The sequence below is a fragment of the Heterodontus francisci genome, chromosome 5, assembly GCF_036365525.1.
Source record: "Heterodontus francisci isolate sHetFra1 chromosome 5, sHetFra1.hap1, whole genome shotgun sequence".
Taxonomy (NCBI): Eukaryota; Metazoa; Chordata; class Chondrichthyes; order Heterodontiformes; family Heterodontidae; genus Heterodontus; species Heterodontus francisci.
Window position 1 is genome coordinate 102,157,681 of NC_090375.1, and position 27,647 is coordinate 102,185,327.

The following is a 27,647-nucleotide window of genomic DNA, read 5'->3' on the forward strand; positions in this document are numbered from 1 at the left end:
AATTTCCACCCATACTGATTCCACTTCATGATCTTCTGATCCCAGATGCTTTCTCACGAATGTCCTTATGTCATCCTTTACTATCAGGGCTACATCTCCTCCTTTGCCATTCTGTCTATCTTTCCGAAATATTGTGTAACCTGAAATATTTATTTCCCAACCTTGATCACCTTGAAACCACATCTCTGTAATGGCAATTAAATCTAGATCATCTACCTCGATTTGTGCCACTAATTCATCTATCTTATTGCAGATGTTGCACGCATTCAGATAAAGAACCTCTAATTTCATTTTTTTACTACTATTCCCTGCATTGACCTTATTTGCTGATGCACAATTACTGTTAAACTCTCTGTCCCACTCTGCTTGTCTTTACTCAGATCACTACACTGTTCCATTGCCTTGACCTTTCTCTTTAGACTTCTAAATCTCCTTTTACCTGAACCGTCCCCCCACTATTAGTTTAAAGCCCTGTCCATAGCACAAAAAAAATCAAACAGCCTCAAATGGTAGAGAAAAGGTATGAGGGAAAACAGTAATGAGGAGTCTAAGCTGGCAAAGGTGGTAGGAAAATAATAGAATATGAGAGGGATTGAAATCATGATTTTGTGAGGCACAGGTGCCAAGTGAGAATGTAGATGCTAGGAATGAGGGGTTTTGTATGGGAATGGATTTGAGCCAGAGTTTTGGATTAGTTAAAGCTGCAAAAGATCAAGGCAGAGGCTGGAGCAGAAAGTTTAGGGTTTCTGCTATGCAGAATGCCAAAGGTTGCACAACACTGCATTTAACCCAAGGCAGCAGCCATGGAAACCAGTTGAGTTAGCACCGAAGTTAGCTGGGTGCTGACGGTAGCCAACCAAGATGGTTTCAGTTTTGCCTTACAGGATTTTATGTTTGACAGGCAACAAACAGTGCAGCAAAAGTCCTGGAGTCAATGTTGGTGATGGAGTAAGCCATTTGGCCCCTCGAGCCTGCTCTGCCATTCAATAAAATCATGGCTGATGTGATTGGGGCCTCAACTCCACTTTTCTGCCTGCCCCCATAACCCTCAACTCCCCTGCAGATCAAAAAAAAACAGCCTCTACTGCTCTCTAGGAAGAGAATTCCAAAAATTAACAACCCTCAGAGAAGAAATTCTTCCTCCGTCTTATATGGGAAACCCCTTCTCCTGAAACTGTGCCCCCTAGTTCCAGATTCCCCCACGAAGGGAACCATCCTCTCAGCATCTACCCTGTCAAGCCCCCGCAGAATCTTAAATGCTTCAATAAGACCACCTCGCATTCTTCCAAACTGCAATGAGTATAGGTCCAACCTTTCCTCATAAGACAATGCCTACATCCCAGGAATCAGCCTCATCAATCTTCTCCAAACTGTTTCCAATGCAAGTATATCCCTCCTTAAGTAAGGCAACCAAAACTGTACGCAGTACTCACCAATGTCCTGTACAGTTGTAGCAAGACTTCTCTCCTTTTGTACTCCATCCCTTGTACAATAAATGCCACCATTCCATTTGCCTTCCTAATTACTTGTTGTACCTACATGCTAACCTTTTGTGATTCATATACAAGGACACCCAAGTCCCTCTGTACCGCAACATTCTGCACTCTCTCTCATACGGTAGGACGGGACATAAAGGAAGAAATAATGGATGCTTGTCAGAGAGAAACAGCGATATCATGGGGGATTTTAATCTACATGTAGATTGGAAAAATCAGATGGACAAAGGTAGTCTAGATGAGTTCATAGAATGTTTTCGGGATGGTCTCTTAGAACAGCACGTTCTGGAGCCAGAGAGCAGGCCATACTAGACCTGGTATTGTGCAATGAGGTAAGATTAATTAATAACCTCGTAGTGAAAGTGCCCCGAAGCAGCAGTGATCATATTATGATTGAATTTTACATTCAGTTTGAGGGAGAGAAGAGTGGATCTAAGACTAGTATTTTAAACTTAAATAAGGGCAATTAAGAGGGCATGAAAGCAGAGCTAGTAAAAGTGAACTGGCAAAGTAGGTTAAGGGATAGGTCAATAGAGATGCAGTGGTAGATATTTAAGGGGATATTTCAGAATATACAGAATAGATACATTCCAACGAGAAATAAAAATTCCATCTGTGGTCAACTAAAAAAGTTAAAGATAGCATCAAACTTAAAGAAAAAGCATACAATTGCACAAAGATGAGCGGCAGGTCAGAAGATTGGACAGAATACAAAAAGCAGCAAGGAACAACTAAAAGATTAATTAAGGAGGGCAAAACTAGAGTATGAGTGAAAGCTGGCTAGGAATATAAAAACACTAGTAAGAGTTTCTATAGATAGTTAAAAAAAGAAGAGTTAACAAAGTGAGCATTGGTCCTTTGGAAAGTGACTCTGGGAAATTAATGAGGGAAAATAAAAAGATGGCAGATGAATTGAACAGATATTTTGCATCAGTCTTCACCATAGAGGATACAAGTAACAGGAAAAACAGGAAACTACAGGCCAGTTAGCTTAACATCTGACATAGGGAAAATGTTAAAAGCTATTAAACACATTATAGCAGGGCACTTAGAAAAATTCAAGGTAATCAGGCACAGTCAACATGGTTTTGTGAAAGGGAAATCATGTTTAAGCAATTTATTGGAGTTCTTTGAAGCAACATGTACTGTGGATAAAGGGGAACCGATGGATGTACTGTACTTGGATTTCCAGAAGGTATTTGATAAGTGCCACATCAAAGGTTACTGCGGAAAATAAAAGCTCATGGTGTAGGGGGTAACATTTTAGCCTGGATAGAAGATAGGTTAGCTAAAAGGAAAGAGAGTAGGCATAAATGGGTCATTTTCTGGTTGGCATGATGCAACCGACTGATGTGTCACAGGGATCAGTGCTGGGGCCTCAACTTTTTACAATTTATATTAATGACTTGGATGAAGGGACCGAAGGTATGGTTGCTAAATTTGCTGACACAAAGATAGGTAGGAAAATAACTTGTGAAGAGGACATAAAGAGGCTACAAGAGGATATAGATAGGTTAAGTGAGTGGGCAAAGATCTGGCAAATGGAGTATAATGTGGGAAAATGTGAAATTGCCCATTTTGACAGGAAGAATAAAAAAGTATATTACCTAAACACCGTGAGATTCCAGAGCTCTGAGATCCAGAGGGATCTGGGTGTCCTAGTGCATGAATCGCAAAAGGTTAGTATGCAGGTACAGCAAATAATTAGGAAAGATAATAGAATGTTACCATTTATCGCAAGGGGAATTGAATACAAAAGTAGTGAGGTTATGCTTCAGCTATACAGGGCATTGGTGAGACCACATCTGGAGTACTGTGTACAGTATTGGTCTCCTTATTTAAGGAAGGATGTAAATGCATTGGAAGCAGTTCAGAGAAGGTTAACTAGACTAATACCTGGAATGGGCAGGGTGTCTTATGAGGAAAGGTTGGACAGGCTAGGCTTGATTGTATATGCTGGAGTTTAGAAGAGTAAGAGGTGACTTGATTGAAACATATAAGATTCTGAGGGGTCTTGACAGGGTGGATGTGGAAAGGATGTTTCCCCTTGTGGGAGAATCCAGAACTAGGGGTCACTGTTTAAAAATAAGGGGTCGCCCATTTAAGACAGAGATGAGGAGAAATTTTTTTTCTGAGGGTCGTGAGTCTTTGGAACTCTTCCTCAAAAGGCAGTGGAAGCAGAGTCTTTGAATATTTTTAAGGCAGAGGTAGATAGATTCTTGATAAGCAAGAGGGTGAAAGGTTATTGGGGGTAGGTGGGAATGTGGAGCTAAGGTCACAATCAGATCAGCCATGATCTTATTGAATGGCACAGCAGGCTCAAGGGGCCGAGTAGCCTACTCCTGAGCCTAATTCATATGTATGTTCATAGGTAAATAATATTCTGCTTTTCTATTCTCCTGCTCAAGTGGACAACCTCACATTTTCCCACATTATACTCCATCTATCAAATCTTTGCCCACTTATTTCACCTATCTCTACCTCTTTGCAGACACTGTTTGTCCTCCTCACAACTTACTTTCCTACCTATCTGTGTATCACCTGCAAATTTGGTTACAATACACTTAGTCCCTTCATCCAAGTCATTAATATAGATCATAAATAGTTGACTGCCATCAGTGTGCACGTGGAACCTGACCCCACATTTGTAAATCAAGTCAAATGAAAAAGTAAGAGGCAACTAAGATAAGGGTGGCCAAGCACTTACAATAACTATCTTCTGAATTCTACACCCTGATATTAGGGTTGAGGCTTTAAGCCTAATGTCGTGATTGATGCCGTACAGCGGACTATTGTAACTATGGAGAGGGTTAGAACCTAGCAGCTAAGAGAATGGGGTGAAAGGTTATTGGGGATAGGCTGGAATGTGGAGTTGAGGTCACAATCAGATCAGCCATGATCTTATTGAATGGCGGAGCAGGCTCGAGGTTGCCAAATAGCCTGCTCCTGCTCAGATATTCCCTTTTGATATATCTGAGTTCAGGAAAAAGAGGTGCCTTCTTCATTAATCTTCATTATACTATTATCTTCGAAGATTCCTGAAACTGAACTTGAATTAAACAACTGTCTCCATAAAAGACAGCTAGATAACTACAGTTGATGGTTCCCCATACTGGTAAGCACTTTACAAAAACACTAAATATTGAAGTAGATTCAAGTGTAATGCCTTGTCCTCACAACAACCTCTGATTGTTGTGCAAGTACTTTTAGTGGCAACATCTTACTTTAACTCTATTAATCTTTTAAGTTGCAAATTAGTTTTCTCACATCAACACATTTGGTTCCTGGGCTGAAAACTTATTTCACCTCATGGTCAAATATTTTTACAAGGTGAAATATTAAAGATAGGGCAGCAGAGAGGAATCGAAATTCCGTGGGCATGCTGGAAAACATGCAACAGAAACACATCTCACAATATTGGTGACTTAAAACAGATCAGCGATATAAATATTTAATGTTGCCTATCAAACATTTCCTGAAGCAGCTAACTGATAGAGTAAAAGTTTCAAAGCAGTCTAGATCTACAAAGTCTATACATGGCTATAATTATTGATTAACGCAATTCTTGGCTTAATTAAGCAAAATTGAGAGAAGGTTTTCTCTCTCACCACTTTCTGCTGCATTTTTGATTCCTCCCTCATCTTCAACAGACTCCACAGAAAGTCCAAATATATCAAACCTATGGAAAGAAAAGTTTTGCTGACATGTTAGAAAAGAAAAAACTTGCTTTTGATTTTACTTGGCATACCTCAGTTTGGGGAGACAATGTTTCATAAGACTTCTCATGAATACTTCAAGTAATTCTGAATTGTTACTGTTTGGCATTCACCCTCAGTTTGAAGCTTGTTGGCATCTTTTAGATTTTTCACCTCTTTGCTTGTCTTCTTACTACTGAAATGCTGTTTGCTTTTGCATTTAGACTTGGCTCTTGGGCTTTATTTCTAGGTGCTCCTTTTTAAATGTTTCTGTATTTTCTTACATTACTCCAGCAAACCCTTTCTCCCTGCAGGACTTGTAGGGGTTAATTTCCACTTTTTATTTGTTAATCCATTGTTAAGTTTAGCCTGGTTAGATTTCGGTAAGTATTCCTTTTTACAGTTTTCCACTTGTCCTCTACTTCATTTCATTAAATTTAGCCCACTTCAAGTTATCTACCAGAGTCATAATTTAAATATTTATGATCAGATCATGTTGAAAGTGATCATTCTGTGGTTGCTAACCCTTGGGTGCTAAGCTTTCCAATATCTGGGTCAGACAAATGTCGGGTGAAGATGAGCACTGCCTTGTACATTGTAGTCAGTGCCCATTGCAAATGAATATTTACAGAATAATCCTGACAACGCCTAGATGTACGGTTTTGACTGCACTCAAAGTGAGCATAAACAAAGTAAAAATATTTCTAGAAAGTAATGTTCTGTATTACAGAATTGACTTCATTTCAAAAGTAGTTCATTATTCAGACTTCATTATTCATGCAAAGCACTTTAAGACATTCCGAGATCATGGAAAGCGCTAAATAAATGTACAACATACAGGGTGCACTACAGCAATTCAAATTTATTTAGTTGTAGCCTCCTAGCCCGAGAACTTCTGTCATTATGCTGGCCAGAGTAATCCACTGGTGAGAAAAGTGAATATCAAATCCAGTGGCAGAGGTGTCATAGAGAGATACAGCACTGAAACAGGCCCTTCGGCCCACTGAGTCTGTGCCGACCATCAACCACCCATTTATATTAATCCCACATTAATCCCATATTCCCTACCACATCCCCACCTTTCCTCAATTCTCCTACCACCTACCTATATTAGGGGCAATTTACAATGGCCAATTTACCTCAATCAAGCAAATTGTTTTAATGCTTTATTCTGATACTCAATGCAGCTGTTGATGCTGCATCCATCCAGGCAAGTGATGACTTTTTTTTTTACATATATATATATTTTCATGGAACATGAGGGTCGCTGGCGAGGACAGCATTTGTTGCCCATCTCTAATTGCCCTTGAGAAGGTGGTGAGCCACCTTCTTGAATGGCTGCAGTCCTTTGGCGAAGCAGGGAGTTCCAGGTTTTTGACCGAATGGCAGTGAAGGAATGGCGATATAGTTCCAAGTCAGAATGGTCGGTGGCTTAGAGGGTAACTTACAGATGGTGGCATTCTCATGCATCTGCTACTCTTGCCTTTCTAGGTGATCGAGGTCATGGGTTTGGAAGATGCTGTCGAAGGAAGTTTGGCAAGTTGCTGCAGTGCATCCTGTAGAGGGTACATACTGCTGCCAGTGTGCTGGTGGTAGATGGGGTGCCGATCAAGGGGGCTGCTTTGTCCTGGATGGTGTCAAATTTCTTGAGTGTTGCTGGAGCTGCACTCATCCAGGCAAGTGGTGAGTATTCCATCACACTCCTGACTTGTGCCTTATAGATGGTGGACAGGTTTTGGGGAAATCAGGTGGTGAGTTACTCAACACAGAATTCCCAGCCTCTGACCTCTTCTCGTTGCCACAGAATTTATATGGCTGGTCCACTTAAGTTTCTGGTCAATGGTAATGCCAGGATGTTAAGAGGAAATGGTTAGATTCTCTCTTGTTGGAGATGGTTATTGTCTGACACTTGTGTGGCATGAATGTTACTTGCCACTCATCAGCCAAAGGCTGAATGTTGCCCAGAGCTAGGTGCACACAGGCACAGACTGCTTCAGTATCTGAGGAGTCGCAAATAGTATTGAACACTGTGCAATCAGCGACGATCCCCACTTCTGGCCTTATGATGGAGGGAAGGCCATTGGTGAAGTAGCTGAAGATTATTGGGCCTGGGACACTAACCTGAGGAACTCTTGCAGTGATGCTCTGGGGCTGAGATTATTGGCCTCCAACATCCAAAACCATCTTCCTTTGTGCTCAGTATGATTCCAACCAGTGGAGAGTTTTACACCGATTCCCATTCCCTTCAATTTTGCTAGGGCTCCTTGATGCCACACTCAGTCAAATGTTGCCTTGATGTCAAGGGCAGTCATTTTCACCTCACCGCTGGAATTCAGCTCTTTTCTCTATGCTTGAACCAAGGTCTGGAACTGAGTGCCCTTGGCAGAACCTAAACTGTGCATCGGTGAGGTTATTGGTAAGTAAGTACCACTCAATAGCACCTTGCATCACTTTGCAAGTAGACTGATGGGGTGGTAATTGGCCAGATTGAACTCATCCTGCTTTTTGCAGACAGGCCATACCTGGGTAATTTTCAACATTGTCGGATAGATGCCAGTGTTGTAGCTGTCCTGGAATAGCTTGGTTAGGGGCACGGCTGGTTCTGCAGCACAACTCTTCAGCACTAGAGCCAGGATGTTGCCAGGGTCTATAGCCTTTAGCCATTTCTTGACATCGTATGGAGTGAATCGAATTGGTTGAAGACTGGTATCTGTGATGATGGGGTCCTCAGGAAGAGGCCGACATAGATCATCCACTCAGCACTTCTGGCTGAAGATGGTTGCAACTGCTTCAGCCTTATCTTTTGCACTGACGTGCTTGGCACCCCTATCATTGTGGATGGGAAGTTTGTGGAGCCTCCTCCTTCTCCAGTTATTTAATTGTCCACCACCATTCACAACTGCAGAGCTTTGATCCGATCCGATCCCTTGACTGTGGGATCACTTTGATCTGTCTATCACATGTTGCTCCGGCTGTTTAGCATGCATGTAGTCCTCTGATGTAACTTCACTAGGTTGGCACCTCATTTTTAGGTAGGCCTGTTGCTGCTCCTGGCATGCTCTCCTACACTCCTCATTGAGCCAGGGTTGATCCCCTGGCTTGATGGTAATGGTAGAGTGGGGGATATGAGGTTACAGATTGTGGTTGAATGCAATTCTGCTACTACTGATGGTCCCCAGTGCCTCATGGATGCCCAGTTTTGAGCTGCTAGATCTGTTCTAAATCTATCCCATTTAGCATGGTGCCACACAACTGATGGAGGGTACCCTCAGTGTGAAGATGGGATTTTATCTCCACAAGGACGATGCAGTGGTCACTCAGACCAATACTCTCATGGACAGATGCATCAGCACAGGTAGATTGGTGAGCAAAATATCAGGTATTTTTCCCCCTTTTGTTAGCTCTCTCACTACCTGCCGCAGGCCCAGTCTGGCAGATAGGTCCTTCAGGACTCAGCCAGCTTGGTCAGTAGTGGTGCCACCCAGCCACTCTTGGTGAGGGGCAGTGAACTCCCTCACCAGGAGCACATTATGTGCCCTTGCCACCCTCGGTGCTTCTTCCAAGTGATGTTCAACATGGAGTACCACTGATTCATCAGCTGAGGTAGGGCGGCAGGTGGTAATCAGCAAGAGGTTTCCTTGCCCATGTTTGATCTGATGCTATGGGATCTCATGGGATCCAGAGTCAATGTTGAAGACTCCCAGGGCCACTCCCTCCCGACTGTACACCACTGTGCCACCACCTCTAGTAGGTCTGCCTAGCCAGTGGGACAGGGATAGGGATGGTGATGGCAGAGTCTGGGATTTTGGCTGTAAGTTATTATTGGTGAGTATGACTATGTCGGGCTGTTGCTCGACTAGTATGTGGGACAACTCTCCCAATTTTGGCAAAGGTCTCCAGATGTTAGTGAGGAGGACTTTACAGGGTCAACTAGGCCTTTGTCGTTTCCGATGCCTAGGTTGATGCCAGGTGGTTCATCCGCTTTTATTCTTATTCAACTTTTCTTTAGCGGTTTGATCCAATAGGTGGCTTGCTGGACCATTTCAGAGTTAAGAGTCGACCACATCGCTTTGGGTTTGGAGTCACATGTAGGCCAGACCGGATAAGGATGACAGATTTCCCCGCCTACAGGACATTAGTGAACCACGTGGGCCTTTACGACAATCCGGTAGTTTCATAGTCACCATTACTGAGACTAGCTTTTTATTCCAGATTTATTAATTAATCGAATTTACATTCCACCAGTTGCCATGGTGGAATTTGAACTCATGTCTCTGAAGCATTAGTCAAGGTTTCTGGATCCCTTGTCCAGTGACATTAGCACTACACTACTGTTTCAACACACTCCTGACTTAAGACTGTAGATTGTGGAAAAGCACTGACGGGTCAGGAGATGAGCTACTTGTTGAAGAGTATCCAGCCTCTTTTTTGGGATGGTAAATAGTAGATAGGAAAAAGAGACTTGCATTTATATAACACCTATCATGACCTCAGAACGTCCCAATATGCTTTATAGCCAATAAAGTTCTTTTGAAGTGTAGTTACAGTTGTAGGAAATGTAGCAGCCAATTTGTGCACAGCAAGCTCCCAAAAACAGCAATGTGAAAATGACCAGATTTTGTTTAAGTGATGTTGATTGAAGGATAAATATTGGCCAGGACACCAGGGATAGCACACACGCTCTTCTTTGAAATAGTGCATGGGATCTTTTATGTCCACCCGAGAGCGCAGAAGGAGCATCAGCTCAATATCTCACCTGAAGACAGCACCCCTGACAGTGCAGCACTCTGTCAGTATTGCACTGGAATGCCAGCCTACATTTTTGTGCTCAAGTCTCTGGAGTGAGACTTGAGTCCACAACCTTCAGAGGTTCAAGAGAAAGTGCTACCAACTGAGCCATGGTTGACACTAAAGGCAGCAGGAAGTTGCCAAGATATTGATACATTAACGCAGGTGGACAAAAATATGGCAGATGAAGTTCAATGTGGGCATGTTTGGTGCCGTCAATTTTGGAACTTATTTTCTAAAGAAGTGAAAAGATTTAGAAGTCTTATAGTTTAGAAGATTTAGTTTACTTATAAAACTCATCAAAAGCTAGCAACCAGGCACAAAAAGAAATTAAAAAGCCTAATGGAATGCTGGTCTTTATCTCAAGGGAACTGGAATACAAAGGGGAGGAAGTTACGCTTCAGTTGTAGAGTGTCTTGGTCAGATGCCATCTGGAGTACTGAGTTCAGTTTTGGGCACCACACCTCAGGAAGGAGAAACTGGCCTTGGAGGGGTACATCAAAGAATGACCAGTATAATACTGGGGCTAAGAGGATTAAATTATGAGAACAGGGTGCAAAAAATTGGCTTGTATTCCTTTGAGCGTAAAAGACTTGGGGTGGGAGAGGGCATGATCTGATTGAGGTGATTAAAATGTTAAAGTATTTGTTGGGTAGATACAGAGAAATTGTTTTGTCTGATGTTGGAATCAAGGACATAATCTTATTATAGTCAGGCTATTCAGGAGTAAAATCAGGAAGCACTCTTTCACACAAAGGGCTGCAGAAATCTGGAATTTTCTCCTGCAAAAAGGCTGTGGCTTTTGGGACAACTGAAGCTTTCAAGACAGATGGATTTTTGTTAGTTGACATATCAATTGATGTGGAGTTCAAGTGGATAAATGGAGTTTAGGTATAGATCAGCTATGACTTAACTGAATGGCAGAACAGGCTTGAGAGGCTGAATGGCCTTCCTGTGCTCCTGTTGCCATGGTATTGATGTGCCTGATCCAGTCAAGTTTTGGTCAATGGTGACCTCCAGAATGTTAAGGGTGGAGAGTCAGTAACGATGTTGTCACTAAAAATTAGGAGAAATGGTTGGGTCTTCTTTGTGCAACAGCCATTGCATGACATTTATGTGCCACAAATTTTACTTGCCACGCGACAGCCGAAGCCTGGACGTCATTCAGGTCTTGCTGTAGATTGGTTTGGGCTGCTTTATTATCGGAGGAGTTGGGATTGCAACTCTGTTTAAGGTTGAACAGGACACTGAAGATGCAAAAAATATTGGGAAGGGAGGGAGGGAGGGCAAGCAGAACTGTTTGCAGCATTACAGGAACTAGAAAATATTATTAAGGAAGTAAGGAACTTTACTAATGCACTCAAAGATTCTTGTGCTCCCATGACATTTTATACCATCTAACTGCCATAGTCATACAAATAACATTCATTCTCATCACTTACCAAGATGACATATTCATTTTGAAGTTCATTGTAACAGGAGCTATAGGCCTAAAAAACAAACATGGACCACATGTTAACTTTTTTTTTGTTCATGCAATATGGACATCACTGACAAGGCCAGCATTTATTGTCCATTCCTAACTGTCCTTCAGAAGGTGGTGGTGAGTCACCTTCTTGAACCACTGCAGCGCTTGTGGTGTAGGTACACTCACAGTGCTGTTAGGGAGGGAGTTCCAGTTCTTTAACCCAGCAACAATGAAGGAGCAGCAATATATTTCCAAGTCAGGATGGTGTGTGACATGGAGGGCAACTTGCAAGTGGAGGTTGTTCCCATGTGCCTGCTGCCCTTGTTCTTCTAGGCAGAGGTCACGGGTTTGGAAAGTGCTGCTGAAGGAGCTTTGGCAAGCTGCTGTAGATGGTACACACTGCAGGCACTGTGCACCAGTGGTGGCGATGGGGGGCGGGGTGGGGTGGGGGGAGAAAGAGAATGTTTAAGTTGGTGGATGGTGTGCCAATTAAGTGGCTGTTTTGTCCTGGATGGTGTCAAGCTGCTCGAATGTTTTGGAGCTGTACTCATCCAGGCAAATGGAGAGTATTCCATCACACTCCTGGCTTGTGCCTTGTAAATGAGAAGAGTTGGGGACTAAGGAGGTCATTTACCTGATAGAGTTCCCAGCCTCTGACCTTCTCTTGTAGCCATAGAATTTATATGGCTGGTCTAGTTAAGTTTCTGGTCAATGGTAAGCCCGCAGGATGTTGACGGTGGGGATTCAGCAAATGTAATGCCATTGAATGTCAAGGGAGATGGTTAGATTCTCTCTCATGTTGGAGATGGTCATTGGCTGGCACTTGTGTGGTGTGAACGTTACTTGCCAATCACCAGCCCAAACCTAAATGCTGTCCAGGTCTTGCTGCAAGCAGGCACGGACTGCTTCATTATCTGAGGAGTTATGAATGGGATTGATCACTGCGCAATCATCAGTGAACATCCCCAATGATATCTATTTAACGCACAGTGCAATTCAAAAATTAGTAACATTTAATCCTAGTTTCTATCTTAAAGCAAACAAAAATTAAAAATGGAAGTTCAATCATTGCTCCAGAAATGTTTGGCCAATCAGAAAAGATAGGCAACAAAACTTCACAATACATTTTAAACACATTTTGAATTGCTCATAAAAGTCCAATACTCAATTGGTGTGCTATGATCCAAAGGCCTCACTTCTTCTTTGACAGCAGCAATGATGATCTTAAAACAAGTTACAATGCAAATCTAAATCTGCAGCAAGCCTAGAAAAAAATCTGAAGTAACTGTAACTATTTAAACTTTAACAGGACAGTTCCCCTACAGTGAATAGGGTGTTGTAGTCTGCAATGCAGAATGTATAATTTAACAAAATGGGCAACTGAACAGAATGCTCTCAATCCAGGATTTCAACAAAGAGAAAAGGCATGGTTAAGGAGACCGATTTGATCGAAATTCTGATGGACGTTAATTGGAACTTGGGAGGCTGGTAAAGGCGGCTGCGGGGAGAAATTAGTCTGAAAATAACAGAAAAACAGGAGATAGTTGATGATGCAGAAGGAGTAAGTGGTCTTGGTGATGGACTGGCTATGAGATTAAACAAAGCACCAAGGCTGCGCACTCAGTTCAGCCTGAAGTGGCCAGCAGGGGAAGAAAAGGAGTTAGTGCAAAACTGATAAATGGTCTGCAACAAGACAGGAAGCAGAAAATCTTATGAACCTCCACTATTTATATCATCAATGTGCTTTCCCTTCAATTACAGAACTTCTGAGTTGTAAATTACAATAAACTACGGAAAGAACCCTTTCCTACCCGACAAGATACTTTTCCTACCCCTCCCACACTGAGACAACCCTCTCCACCATCTTCCCTCAACCTTCCCTACCTCCACCCCACCCCCCTGCCAGCAACCCCACGAGTTACCATTTCTACTCGCATCCCCCACTAAGATAATGGGGGTGGAACATGGAGTTTGGCTCACTGATGAATACATAGTGTCCGTGAGCGGTGAGACTTATAACAAACGATACCAAGTAATTAGCTTATAGTTTGTAGTTTTTTCAGCTAAGTTTATCATATACATAAAGTTTAATTAAATAAAACAAGGTTGAATAAGAATGGCAATGCAGGTGGTATGTCACAATTGGGAGTTTATAGACAGCATTGTGATCTGGACAGCCATATCCATAATAAGTGCCTCGATCTTGAGGAACTTCAGCTCAGAGTTGCTGAGCTAGAGTTAGCAGACATTGTGGTGCGTTAGGAGGAGAAGTTTTACCTGGACACTTTGATCCATGAGCCAGTCACATCCCTTAGGTTAAGTGGTACAGGTCTGGATAGCAGTCAGGGACAGCAGGGCATGACTGCAAGTCAGGCAGGTAAGGGATCCCATGTGTAGTGCTGTAGGAGCTTCAACTTTTGCCCTTATCCAACAGGTACAAGGTTCTTGCTGCCTGTATGGATGAGGATGAAGTCTGTGGGGTGGATGAGCTAACTACCCACACTGCCATGGTAGAGGAGGCCTTTCAAGTGGGAATTGAATAGTCAGGGGTTAAACACTGTTCTCTGCAGCCACTACCAGGAGCTCAAAGAGTTATGCGGCCTGTCCAGTACCAGGGCTAAGGACATCTCCTTACTCCTTATGGCTGTAGAAGAACCTGAAAGTGACAGCAGTAAGATCCAGCTGTTGTGATCCACATAGGGACTGACAACAAAGATAGAATGAGAAATGCTGAGGAAATTTGAGGAGCTGGGGTCCAACTTAATAAGCAGATCCTCAAAAGGTAATCACCTCTGGATTGACATTGGGTCAAACAAATGGGAAAGCTGAACGCATGACTTCAAGAGTGGTGTGGGAGACAGAGGTTTCAATTTATGGGACATTGCCGCTGGCACAGGGAAAAGAGGGAACTGTTTCTTTGGGACAGGCTCCACTTAAACTGGGCTGGGGCCAGTGTCCTGGCAAATCATATAACTTGAGTTGTAACTAAAAAGGTTGGTGGGTCAGGGGTGGAGAAGGGGTTGTGGTGGCAGGGAACGGTAGGGTTTGTGCAGGGGAAAATTATAAACATAGCGAGAAAAGTCAAGGCCATATAGAGCAAATGGGTAAAAATAAGCAGATTGTCGCAGGAAGGGACAAAAAAAGTTTAACGCTCACAGTAGTGAATAAAGTCAAAGCAGAGTAAAATTGTAAAAAGTTAAAATTACAGGTGCTTTATCTGAATGCACGAAGCCTTTGTAACAAGATGGACAAATTAATGGCACAAAGAGATAAATGGGTTTGATCTAATCGCCATTATAGAGATGTAGTTGCACAGTGACCAAGATTGAGAGCTAAATACACATTCCATTGAGAAATAAAAACTCCATAGGAAAAAAGTGGTCCATCCATGGGTAACTAAAGAGGTTAAGGATGATATTCAATTATGAGAGGTGGCTGATAATATTGCCAAGAGTAGTAAGGCCAAGGATTGGAAGAGTTTTAGAAACCAGCAAAGGATGATTCAAAAATTGATAAAGGTGGAGAAAATAGAATGAGAGTAAACTAGCAAGAAATATAAAACCATTGTAAGAGCTTCTACAAGTATGTAAAAAGGAAGAGAGTAGCAAAAGTAAACGGCCCCTTCAAGGCTGAGACAGGAGAAATTATAATGGGAATAAGGATAATGGCAGAGCCGTTGAAGATGCATTTTGAGTCTGTTGTCACAGTAGAAGACACAAAAAAGTAACAAAGAGTGGAGCACCAAGGGTCTAATGACAGCGACGAGCACAATGTATTGGAGAAATTAATGGTACGAAAAAGCCGAACAATCCCCTGTACATACGAACTAAGAGCAGGAATAGGCCATTCAGCCCCTTTGTGCCTGCTCCACCATTCAATAAGATCATGGCTGATGGGATTGCGGTCTCAACTCCACTTTCCAGCCTACCCCCATACCTTTTGACTTCCTTGTTAGTCAAGAATTTATCTAATTCAGCCTTTAAAATATTCAATGACCCTGCCTCTACCGCTCTGGGGAAAGAGAATTCCAAAGACTCACAACCCTCGCAGAAAAGATTTCTCCTCATCTCCGTCTTAAATGGGCGACTCCTAATTTTTAAACTGCGTTCCCTCGTTCTAGTCTCTCCCACAAGGGGAAATATCCTTTCAGCATCCACTCTATTAAGTCCCCTCAGGATCTTGTATGTTTAAATAAGATCACCTCTCATTCTTCTAAACTCCAATGGATATAGACCCAAACTGTCCAACCTTTTCTCATAATATAACACCGCCACCCCCCGCCCACTCCAATCCCAGGTATCAGTCAATTACATCATAGGTAGCTGCAGAGACAGCAGGTGCACTTGTTGTGATCTTCCAAAATTCCCTAGATTCTGGAACGGTTCCAGTGGATTGGAAGGTAGCAAATGTAACACCGCTATTCAAGCAAGGAGGGGGAGAGAAAACAGAGTACTACAGGTCAGTTAGCCTGACAGCCATCTGGAAAATCCTGGAAGGAGGTGATAACAGGTTCACTACTCCAATTGTAAGGCAAAGAAATCAAACAGGTTTCCTTAGATTTAAACAAGAAAGGTAGTTTATTAACCTTAAACTCCTATGAATATGTGATGCAACCATGCTAGCATGGATACGCAATAAACACACACGCAGATAGAGACAGAAAAAGTAGAAGGAATGAAGGGGAAAAGTTTCAGGCAATATCTGGTAATAAAATTCCTGAAGTTCAATGTGGAGTCTTTGGTTGCCATTACGTCTTGCAATTAACCGGGGCCCATTTCACACTTCAACTTGTTCTGATGTAGGAATCGTTTCTCTCGAGGTTTCCATGTCTTCTGTAGGTCCGGTAGCTTGGGAGACAGCGAGAGAGCCTTCCTTGTTCCAGCTTCAGTTAAATACTGCCTTCTGAATTCAAACTGTCCTGTGGCTAGTTCAAAAACAGCTGGACCAGCCATTCACATGACCAGCTGGTTCAACCAGTCCTGGCTTTGTGGATTGTATTACCTTAGCAGGGCCTGGATCGTGCTTCCTTACAACTTCAATGTCTAAATGGTGAGAAACTATTCAATGTTGGTGTTGAGAGAGAAATGATATGTTGGGTGTTTATTGCAAGGGGGTTGGAATAGAAGAGTAAGGAAGTTTCACTGCAATTGTACAGGGCTTTTGTGAGACCACACCTGGAGTACTGTGTACAGTTTTGGTTTACATATCTTTGAAAGAATATACATACTTGCCTTAGAGGGCATGCAACAAAGGTTCACTAAATTCCAGAAATGAAAGGGTTGTCCTATGAGGAGAGATTGAGAAGAACTGGCCTTTACTCTGGAGTTTAGAAGAATGAGAGGTGACCTCATTGAAAGATTGAGAGGGCTTGACAGAGCAAATGCTGCGAAGCTGTTTCCCCTGGCTCGAGAGTCTAGAACTGGGCCGGGGGGGCAGTAGTCTCAGGATAAGGGACAAGCTACTTTTTTTTTTTTTTAGGACTTATAGGACTCAGAGGGTTGTCAATCTTTGTAATTCTCAATCCCAGAAGGTTGTGGGAGCTCAATCGTTGGGTATAATCAAGGTTGAGATCGATAGATTTTTGGATACTAAGGGAATCAAGGAGGAAAATGGAGTTAAGGTCAATGATCAGTCATGAGCTTACTGAATGACAGAGCAGACTTGAGGGCTAACATGGCCTCCTCCTGTTCTCTGTGAGAAAGGTAGATGTAGGCCTGACAGCACTGGGTGTTGGTAGGGGTTTCCTAAAGTTTGACAGCTCTGGTTTGTAACTCTCCAACAGATTTGATTTCTTTTGGGCCTCCTTATCTCGAGAGACAGTGGATACGCGCCTGGAGGTGGTCAGTGGTTTGTGAAGCAGCGCCTGGAGTGGCTATAAAGGCCAATTCTGGAGTGACAGGCTCTTCCACAGGTGCTGCAGAGAAATTTGTTTGTTGGGGCTGTTGCACAGTTGGCTCTCCCCTTGCGCCTCTGTCTTTTTTCCTGCCAACTACTAGGTCTCTTCGACTCGCCACAATTTAGCCCTGTCTTTATGGCTGCCCGCCAGCTCTGGCGAATGCTGGCAACTGACTCCCACGACTTGTGATCAATGTCACACGATTTCATGTCGCGTTTGCAGACGTCTTTATAACGGAGACATGGACGGCCGGTGGGTCTGATACCAGTGGCGAGCTCGCTGTACAATGTGTCTTTGGGGATCCTGCCATCTTCCATGCGGCTCACATGGCCAAGCCATCTCAAGCGCCGCTGACTCAGTAGTGTGTATAAGCTGGGGATGTTGGCCGCTTCAAGGACTTCTGTGTTGGAGATATAGTCCTGCCACCTGATGCCAAGTATTCTCCGAAGGCAGCGAAGATGGAATGAATTGAGACGTCGCTCTTGGCTGGCATACGTTGTCCAGGCCTCGCTGCCGTAGAGCAAGGTACTGAGGACACAGGCCTGATACACTCGGACTTTTGTGTTCCGTGTCAGTGCGCCATTTTCCCACACTCTCTTGGCCAGTCTGAACATAGCAGTGGAAGCCTTACCCATGCGCTTGTTGATTTCTGCATCTAGAGACAGGTTACTGGCGATAGTTGAGCCTAGGTAGGTGAACTCTTGAACCACTTCCAGAGCGTGGTCGCCAATATTGATGGATGGAGCATTTCTGACATCCTGCCCCATGATGTTCGTTTTCTTGAGGCTGATGGTTAGGCCAAATTCATTGCAGGCAGACGCAAACCTGTCGATGAGACTCTGCAGGCATTCTTCAGTGTGAGATGTTAAAGCAGCATCGTCAGCAAAGAGGAGTTCTTTGATGAGGACTTTCCGTACTTTGGACTTCGCTCTTAGACGGGCAAGGTTGAACAACCTGCCCCCTGATCTTGTGTGGAGGAAAATTCCTTCTTCAGAGGATTTGAACGCATGTGAAAGCAGCAGGGAGAAGAAAATCCCAAAAAGTGTGGGTGCGAGAACACAGCCCTGTTTCACACCACTCAGGATAGGAAAGGGCTCTGATGAGGAGCCACCATGTTGAATTGTGCCTTTCATATTGTCATGGAATGAGGTGATGATACTTAGTAGCTTTGGTGGACATCCGATCTTTTCTAGTAGTCTGAAGAGACCACGTCTGCTGACGAGGTCAAAGGCTTTGGTGAGATCAATGAAAGCAATGTAGAGGGGCATCTGTTGTTCACGGCATTTCTCCTGTATCTGACGAAGGGAGAACAGCATGTCAATAGTCGATCTCTCTGCACGAAAGCCACACTGTGCCTCAGGGTAGACGCGCTCGGCCAGCTTCTGGAGCCTGTTCAGAGCGACTCGAGCAAAGACTTTCCCCACTATGCTGAGCAGGGAGATTCCACGGTAGTTGTTGCAGTCACCGCGGTCACCTTTGTTTTTATAGAGGGTGATGATGTTGGCATCGCGCATGTCCTGGGGTACTGCTCCCTCGTCCCAGCACAGGCATAGCAGTTCATGTAGTGCTGAGAGTATAGCAGGCTTGGCACTCTTGATTATTTCAGGGGTAATGCTGTCCTTTCCAGGGGCTTTTCCGCTGGCTAGGGAATTAATGGCATCACTGAGTTCCGATTTGGTTGGCTGTATGTCCAGCTCATCCATGACTGGTAGAGGCTGGGCTGCATTGAGGGCAGTCTCAGTGACAGCATTCTCCCTGGAGTACAGTTCTAGGTAGTGCTCAACCCAGCGGTCCATCTGTTTGCGTTGGTTAGTGATTATGTCCCCCGATTTAGATTTGAGGGGGGTGATCTTCTTGATGGTTGGCCCAAGAGCTCTCTTCATGCCATCATACATTCCTCTGATGTTTCCGGTGTCTGAGGCCAGCTGAATATGACTGCATAGGTGTTGCCAGTAGTCGTTTGCGCAACGCCTAGCTGTTCTTTGTGCAGTACTTCTGGCTGCTTTAAGTGCTGCGGATGTTAAATCGCTGGGGGCTTTCTTGTAGTTCAAAAGTGCAATGCGCTTAGCGGCTATGACAGGTTCTAGCTCTTCATTATGAGATTGAAACCAGTCTGCATTTCTCTTCGCACTTTTGCCGTAGGTGGTCAAAGCTAACTCATAGATGGCGTCTCTGATGTGGGCCCACTTGGTCTCAGCATCCCCTGTGGGAGTGTTTTGAAGGGCTGTTACAAGTGAATTTAGAAATTTTTGTAACAGCTGTGGGTGAGAAATTCTGCTCGTGTTGATGCGCGGGTGGCCCTTCTGCTTGGAATGATGCAACTTCTTTGGTCTGAGTCTAACCTTGCTGCACACCAGGGAGTGGTCGGTGTCGCAGTACATTTGATGTTTTGTGAATGGTTCCCGAAGAGTGAGTGCATGTGTGGGTGTCTCTCTCAAAATTGGTGTCTCACCCTCGGTCAGTAATTAGAATTTTTGCATTTTCTAACCATCAACAAAACTTAGTTGATGATCTCATTACAGCTCATGGCTTTTTGCTCGCTTTCAAAATTCAGCCGTCAAACATGTTTTCATTATGCAAGTTTGACACAGGAAGTAAGACTCAATTGTACAGGAAGCATGTGCCATTGACAAGAGTATTAATCATAAGTTATACTGAATTGTAGCAAATGTGTAGCTTTATGTTGGTATGGGCAAGCAAACAAGTCAAAAGCAAATAATAAAGTACTTACGCATGTGGGCATATGTATTTCACATGTGGTGTCTTGATCGTTGCCAAGCCCTCTGCCCACCCATGTCTAAAAAATATAAAACATGTAAAGACAGTGACTACAAATGTTGTATGTAAAAATCTGAAACATTCCCAACTAAGATGGATGCCAGCCACACTCTGCAGCTCACCCATGGGGCCAATGTGTGCATATATTAACTAAGCAGCAAGTAACTGCAGACTATATGAATGCATTACACATTTGCTAAGCCTGATGCCATGCTCCACACATATGCACTTCCAGCATAGGTCACAGGATGGTGATCAGAAACAGAAAATGACCTTTCTCCCCTAATTGAGATGTGCCAAGACCGAACTGAAGACTGCTGGAGACGTCTGACCGATAGAAAATACATGCCTTTATTAAATGAGCGATGTTGCTTATTGCGCAATTGTTAAAAATGTTAAAACATTTCAGAAACAGACTAAGTTTTGGTTGTGTGGTGCATGGTGCACAACATTAGACAGTAGAATGGCTGAAGGCTGGAGGACTGCCATCACAATCTATATTACAACGTATATTACATCAATAATTAAACAGTAAATGAGGATGCACTGCATGTACATTTAGAGTCGGAGTCGTACAGCATAGAAACAGGCACTTCGGCCCACTGCGTCCATGCCGAACATAATGCCTATCTAGAACAATCCCACCTGCCTGCATTAATTCCATATCCCTCTATGCTTTGCTCATTCAAGTAACCGTCCAGATACCTCTTAAAATGTTGCTACTGTTCCTGCCTCCACCACCTCCTCAGGCAGCTCATTCCAGATACCCACTATTCTTGGTGTGAAAAATTTACCCCTTTTTCCCCTCCTTCCTCTCACCTTAAATCTATGCCCTCTAATTTTATTCACCCCTACCATGGGAAACAGACTCTGGCTATCTACCCTATCTATGCCTCTTATAATATTATATGCCTCTATCATGTCCCCTCTCAGCCTCCTTCGCTCCAAGGAAAACAGACCCAGCCTATTCAATCTCTCTTTGTAACTCAAGCCCTCCAAACCAGGCAACATCCTTGTGAATCTTTTCTGCACCCTCCCTAGCTTAATCACATCTTTACTGTAGTGCCGCGACCAGAACTGCACAGTACTCCAACTGCAGCCTAACCAACGTTATGTACAACTGTAACATGACATCCCAACTCTTGTACTCAATGCCTCGGCCGATGAAGGAAAGCATGCCAGATGCCTTCTTCACCACCCTGTCTACCTGTGTTGCCACTTTCAGGGAACTATGTACTTGCTCCCCAAGGTCTCTCTGCTCATTGCCCTGCCATTCACTGTATATGTTCTGCCCTGGTTTAACTTCCCAAAATGCATCACTACGCACTTGTCTGTATTAAATTCCATTTGCCAATCCCTTGCCCACTTTCCCAGTTGATCTGTATCCTGTTGCAACCTTAGACAACCTTCTCCACTGTCCACTATACCACCAATTTTGGTATCATCTGCAAACTTACTAATCATGCTTCCTACATTCACATCCAAGTCATTAATATATACGACAAACAGAGGGCCCAGCACCGATCCCTGTGGCACACCACTGGTCACCGGCCTCCAATCTGAAAAACAACCCTCCACTACCACCCTCTGCCTCCCATCACCATGCCAATTTTGCATCCAATTGTCTAGCTCACCCTGGATCCCATGTGTTTGAACCTTCTGGACCAGCCTACCATGTGGGACCTTGTCAAAGGCCTTGCTAAAGTCCATGTAGACAATGTCCAGTGCCCTGCCCTCGTCAATCCTCTTGGTCACCTCCTCAAAAAACTCAATCAAATTCGTGAGACATAATTTCACACGCAAAAAGCCATGCTGACTATCCCTAATCAGACCTTGCCTTTCCAAATGTATATAAATCCTGTCTCTCAGAATCCCTTCCAATAACTTTCCCACCACTAATGTAAGGCTCACCGGCCTTTAGTTCCCTGGCTTATCCCTGCTGCCCTTCTTAAATAAAGGCACAACATTAGCTATTCTCTAGTCTTCCAGTACCTCACACGAGGCTAACGATGATACAAAAATCTCTGCCAGGGCCCCAGCAATCTCCTCCCTTGCTTCCCATAGCATCCTAGGATACACCTGGTCAGGCCCTGGGGATTTATCCAGTTTAATGCAGTTCAAAACCTCCAACACCTCCTCCTTTATAATGTTGATATGCTCCAGGATATCGCTGTTCCCTCCCTTGAACTCACTAGCTTCCATGACCTTCTCCACGGTAGATACAGATGAGAAATATTCATTTAAGACCTCGCCCATTTCCCGTGGCTCCACACAGATTACCACACTGATCCTTAAGGGGACCTACTCTCTCCCTAGCTACGCTTAATATACTTATAGAATCTTTTAGGATTCTCCTTTATCTTATCTTGGTAGACACAAAACAATCTTGAAAAAAATCAACCAACCACCTGAGAGCAATCTCAATAGAATTCTTCTTGCAAAAGGATTAAGAACTCAAAATTCTACTTCATTCCCATCTATTTTAGAAATATTTCACTCTCCCCTTTCAAATGCAATTCTAAAGCTTGAATTTGAATGTGCTGTTTTCACACCATTTTCAATGTTTTGTTCTCAGTATTGAAATTATCTGTGTCCATTATCTAGTATTTGGCTCCCAAATCTTATACTTTTTAAAAAAAAAAATTCTATTTATAGCATCTTTGTGTAATATTAATTAGTATACTCAGTTCTTTATTATTTGTAGTTTTTCCCTTTCTATTCTGTTCAATCTGATAAAGTGGCTCACTTATTTTCTCATTCCCAGTTCTGCCAAAAAGATCTACACCTAAAAGATAAACTTGTCTTTTCAGATGCTGCAAAAAAATTCACCTTCCAGATTGCTTTTATTTCACTGTTGTATGTTGGTTAAGATTTGATCTTGGTTTCTGGGTTTGCTTGGTTCTTTTATAGGTGATGCTTACGCACGCGTGGTTGAGAAATGCATAAGTTCTTGCGTAGCATTGATGTATTTTTTTTTAAAATATATATTCCTGATGGTGCAGATTGCTTCAAGACAGCCACAATGAGGGTGTTGCCATAGTAAATTATGTAGCGAGGCAGCAGTAGCTGCTTGATTTATTTTTAAACTGCCAGTGGCTTGCAGAAAAGCAGTTTCAGACTGGTCACATTCATGTGCAGAATAAATTACATATCCCACATACAGAGGAGAACAAGCTCATTTTTCATGCAGCTTTGGCCACATAAGCCATGATAAAGTATTAGCCAATACATAAAAAAGAAACTGTTTTTTGCTGAGTTTGCATTAACAAATCAAAATTAACATTTTTTTCCAATAAATATCTATCATTGGTGCCTTTGTGTTTCGTCTACATTTTCATTAAACACTGCTTTGTCTATTTTTATAATGGGAGGCACTAATCGAATTGTCAAAGGTTTTTCTATTCAGTAGGGAATTATTCAAGTAGTAATAATAATAATGCCATGGACTGGTATTTATCGTGCCAGTAGCCCCCTCATAGCTCAGCCACATACAAGCTCAGCATGTGCAAGCTTAGAAAATGATTTTTGGGGTGCTATTTGATCATGGAGGCAGGAAAGCCAACTCTATCCTCAAGCAACAGTTAGATATAGGCCCTTTCACATGTATACACCTGTGTGTGAGGAAAAAGTACAGGAACGTTGCACATTTTTACTCTAACTGTGGCTGAGAGACACCAAAGGCAACTGAGGTATTAGCCAACCTGGCACATATCAGGAATGTGACCTTCTTGGTCTCCATACTACACTAGAGTAGATTTTTTGAGCCAGTGAGGAACTCTATAAGGCTGAATATAACCAAGTTTCACAGTACTATCTTTGAAGTCATGCATAGTACACCAGAACTACGTAAAACAAGTTTCCTCTTACCCAGTGTCTCCTAATCCATGTAAAAAGATAACCTACAAGCAAAGGGGAGAAACAAAATTAAGAATTTCTTAAGCAAATTGATATGTCAAAGAAAACAAACGCAATAAAGATTTGCTTAAATTTGACCAAATTTACTGCACAGAAAATGCTCACAGCAATGAGATAGAATTGTACACAATCAGGACGTGCTTGTATATTTTCTGCAAAGTCAAAATCAAAATTCACAAAGTCTAACAACTGTTCCTCATTTACTTATGTTTGTCATTGTCCATTGACAATTTTTGTGAAGCTATAACCGATATATTAACATTGTTAAACAATATTTCTAATAACAGATTAGGGGAGCCATTCCTTTTTTGCTGTTTAGAAACTATCTAGTCACATTTGTGCACTGCCTACCCACTTGAGACACCGTTGGAATTTGTGCATTGGCAGTAGCACTCTCACGTCTAAAATTTTTTTTTTGAGATACAGCACTGAAACAGGCTGTTCGGCCCACCGAGTCTGTGCCGACCATCAACCACCCATTTATACTAATCCTTCACTAATCCCATATTCCTACCACATCCCCACCTGTCCCACTATTCCCCTACCACCTACTTATACTAGGGGCAATTTATAATAGCCAATTTACCTATTACTATTTCTATAAATTTGATTTTGTTTTATTGTTGCACTACCAGCTCTTACTGACCTCTTCTAACACCATATAAACATCTTCCATTTATAACTATAGACCTTCAAAGTTGATACCCTACAAAACACAAAATACATAAAGGACTGCCCTTCAAAATGTTTACATAGGCAGTTTCAATGTCAAAATTTAACATGAAACCTTGGTCAAAAATCATAACAGGAGGTTGGACAGGAAGTGCATGCACAAACTTATTTTAAGATACTAGCCGATCTCCTGTGATGTTGTCACACTGCACTGTTATAGGCTGAGCAGAGATGGGATATAAAGAGCAAGATTAGAGAGCAACAAGAGCTAAAGAGGGAAAGTATAGCAAGTTTAGATGTCAGGGTGAAAAGCAGGGGAAGGGGAGAGTTGGCCTTGATTGCTATATGATGGCATGTTGCCCTTTAAAAAAATAGATTGAAGCATCTGTGGAAGGTTCTTGAAAATAAAACTAAAATCACAGTGTTGAAGCTGATGTGACATTGGAAGTCCTAGCTGTGGACAAAGGCTGTATTGCTATAAAAATAATGGTCCAGAATATGCTGCAGCAGGGCATTGTGGCATGCCATTAGTTACCCGACTTTTTTCTGCACCCTTCAGCTACAACATTTTTTTTGCCATGTAAATAGCTGGCAGCGTAAGTTGATCAAAGCATGGCAGGCGCAAAAGGGCATCTGAGACCTTGGTGAATGACAGAACCATAAAATTATAGAATGATACAGCACATGGGGCCATTTGGCCCAACATGCCTGTGCCAGCCTTTTGAAAGAACTACCCAATTAGACCCACACCCCTGTAAATTTTTCCCCTTCAAGTATTTATTCAATTACCTTTTGAAAGTGACTATTGAATGTGCTTCCACCACTCTCAGGCAGTGAATTCCAGATCATAAATCTCAACCTCTGGTTCTTCTGGCAATTACTTTAAATCTGTGGCCTCTGAATACTGACCCTTCTGCTACTGGAAACAGTTTCTCCTCATTTACTCCTTCAAAATCTTTCATGATTTTGAACACATCTATCAAATATTCTTGTAGCCTTCTCTGCTCCAAGGAGAACTCCTCTAGCTTTTCTAAGCACCCCATCTAACAGATGTCTCACATCCTTGGTACCATTCTTGTAAATTTTTTCTGCAAGACCTTAACTTCCTTCCCAAAGTGTGGTGCCCAGAATTGGGCACAATACTCCAACTAGGCCTAAAGGTTTTAGCATAACTTGCGAGCTTTTGCATTCTATATCTCTATTTATAAAGCCAAGGATTTAGTATGCCTTTTTAGACAACATTCTCAACTTGTCTTGCCACCTTCAAATATTTGTGTATGTACACCCTTAGACCTCCATGTTCCTGCATCCCCTTCAAAATTGAACCATTTAGTTAATAACACCTCTCTTCAGTCTTCCTACCAATATGAATAAATTTAACACAGAAGTGTGAAGTAAATCTAAGCGCCTGTCCATTTAAATCTATCACTACCCTCCTCACTGTTTACTACATTTGAGCTTCCTGTTGCCTGCAAAGTTTGAAATTTTGTCCTGTATAGCCGAGGTCATTAATATATACCAAAAAGAATAGTCTAATCCCGACCACTGGGAAACACCACTGTATACCTCTCTCCAAACTAAAAAAACAACCGTTCACCACTACTCTCTCTTTTCTTTCCTTTAGCCAATTTAGTATCCACACAGCCACTGCTCCTTTAATCCCATAGACTTCGATGTTATTCAAACATCTTTGAAAGTCCATGTATACATCAACCACATTCAAAGCAGAAAATTGCCCAGGTATATCCAGTCCACAAAAAGCAGGAAATATCTGACTGAGTCAATTACCACCATTCCTTCGTTGGTGTGTTGAAATCCTGGAACTCCCTACCTAACAGTACTGTGGGAGTACCTTCATCACAAGGACTGCAGCAGTTCAAGAAGGTGGCTCAACACCATCTTCTTAAGGGCAATAAATGCTGATCTTATCAACACCCACAGCTCATGAATTTTTTTTAAAATAAAAAAACCTCATTAATCCATTCTGTTACTTCAATGGACTTAGGAAAGCTATTCAAACATGATTTGACTTTAACAAATCTGTACTGGCTTTCATTCATTAATCCACATTTTTCCCTTAGTGCCAATTACCTTTATCCTATATTATTGTCTCTACATCTCCCTATCACTGCTATCAGGCTGACTGGCTTGTAGTTGCCAGGTTTATCCCTTGCCCGTTTGTTGAACAGGGTACAACATTTGCTAACCTGGCACCACTCTCATATCTAAGGAGTATTAGAAGATTGTGGCCAAAGCCTCCACAATGACCACCCTTACTGCCCTCAGCAACCTAGGCTGCATCTCATCTTGACCGAGTGACTTTTCTACAGGAACTAACAGCGTGTATCCTTAAGCAATGAGATTGAAAGATTGAGAAGCAAACAGGATAGATTGTGCAGGAGCGTGACTTAAAATGGATGAATTTATAGCAAGTATAGAGAGGGAAAGATTGGATTGAGAGATACATGCAAAGGAAAAGAAAAACATTTCAAATTGGTATTTTTTAAATCCGCAACTATTTACTACATGCAGGAATTGGATTGAACAGTTTAAATTTTTCTCTTTCTGGGCCAAAGAGGTTGATTAGCAGTCATTGACAATTATCACATCATTAAAAGAACCTGGACCCTAATGTTACTAATTATTAGACTTACAATTAATATGCAAATGCAGCAACTTCATGAAATTCATTGGGCGGTTTAGGGCAAGATGTACTCTTGGGATATCTCTCATCTCTTCCTCACCAGGTTTGCTGGCTGACTTGCATATTAATAATGGCATGTGTAGTTCACAGGCCTCTATTTTTTTTCAGCAAATCCCAGCCCAACATCATCCCCTTTCTCCCTCCAACCCATAGAAACAGCTGACTATTTACTGAAAGGACAGCTGGTTAAATTTTAATTCATTCAGGAGAAACACTTCTGAAGCACTTTCAACTG

The 27,647-nt window shown here is 42.5% G+C and overlaps 1 protein-coding gene across 2 annotated transcripts in view; it reads right to left on the bottom strand.

The window, feature by feature from the left end:
• The window catches only part of lypla1 (lysophospholipase 1), a 65,292-nt gene that overhangs the window by 29,276 nt on the left and 8,369 nt on the right, over window positions 1-27,647 (bottom strand). For both annotated transcript variants that reach the window (XM_068031847.1, XM_068031845.1), the window contains exons 2-5: window positions 23,989-24,020; window positions 20,075-20,140; window positions 11,422-11,469; window positions 5,105-5,175 (exon numbers count right to left, since the gene is read on the bottom strand). In XM_068031847.1, the coding sequence (XP_067887948.1) occupies window positions 5,105-5,175; window positions 11,422-11,469; window positions 20,075-20,140; window positions 23,989-24,020 (217 nt within the window). The remainder of the gene's footprint in view (window positions 1-5,104; window positions 5,176-11,421; window positions 11,470-20,074; window positions 20,141-23,988; window positions 24,021-27,647) is intronic.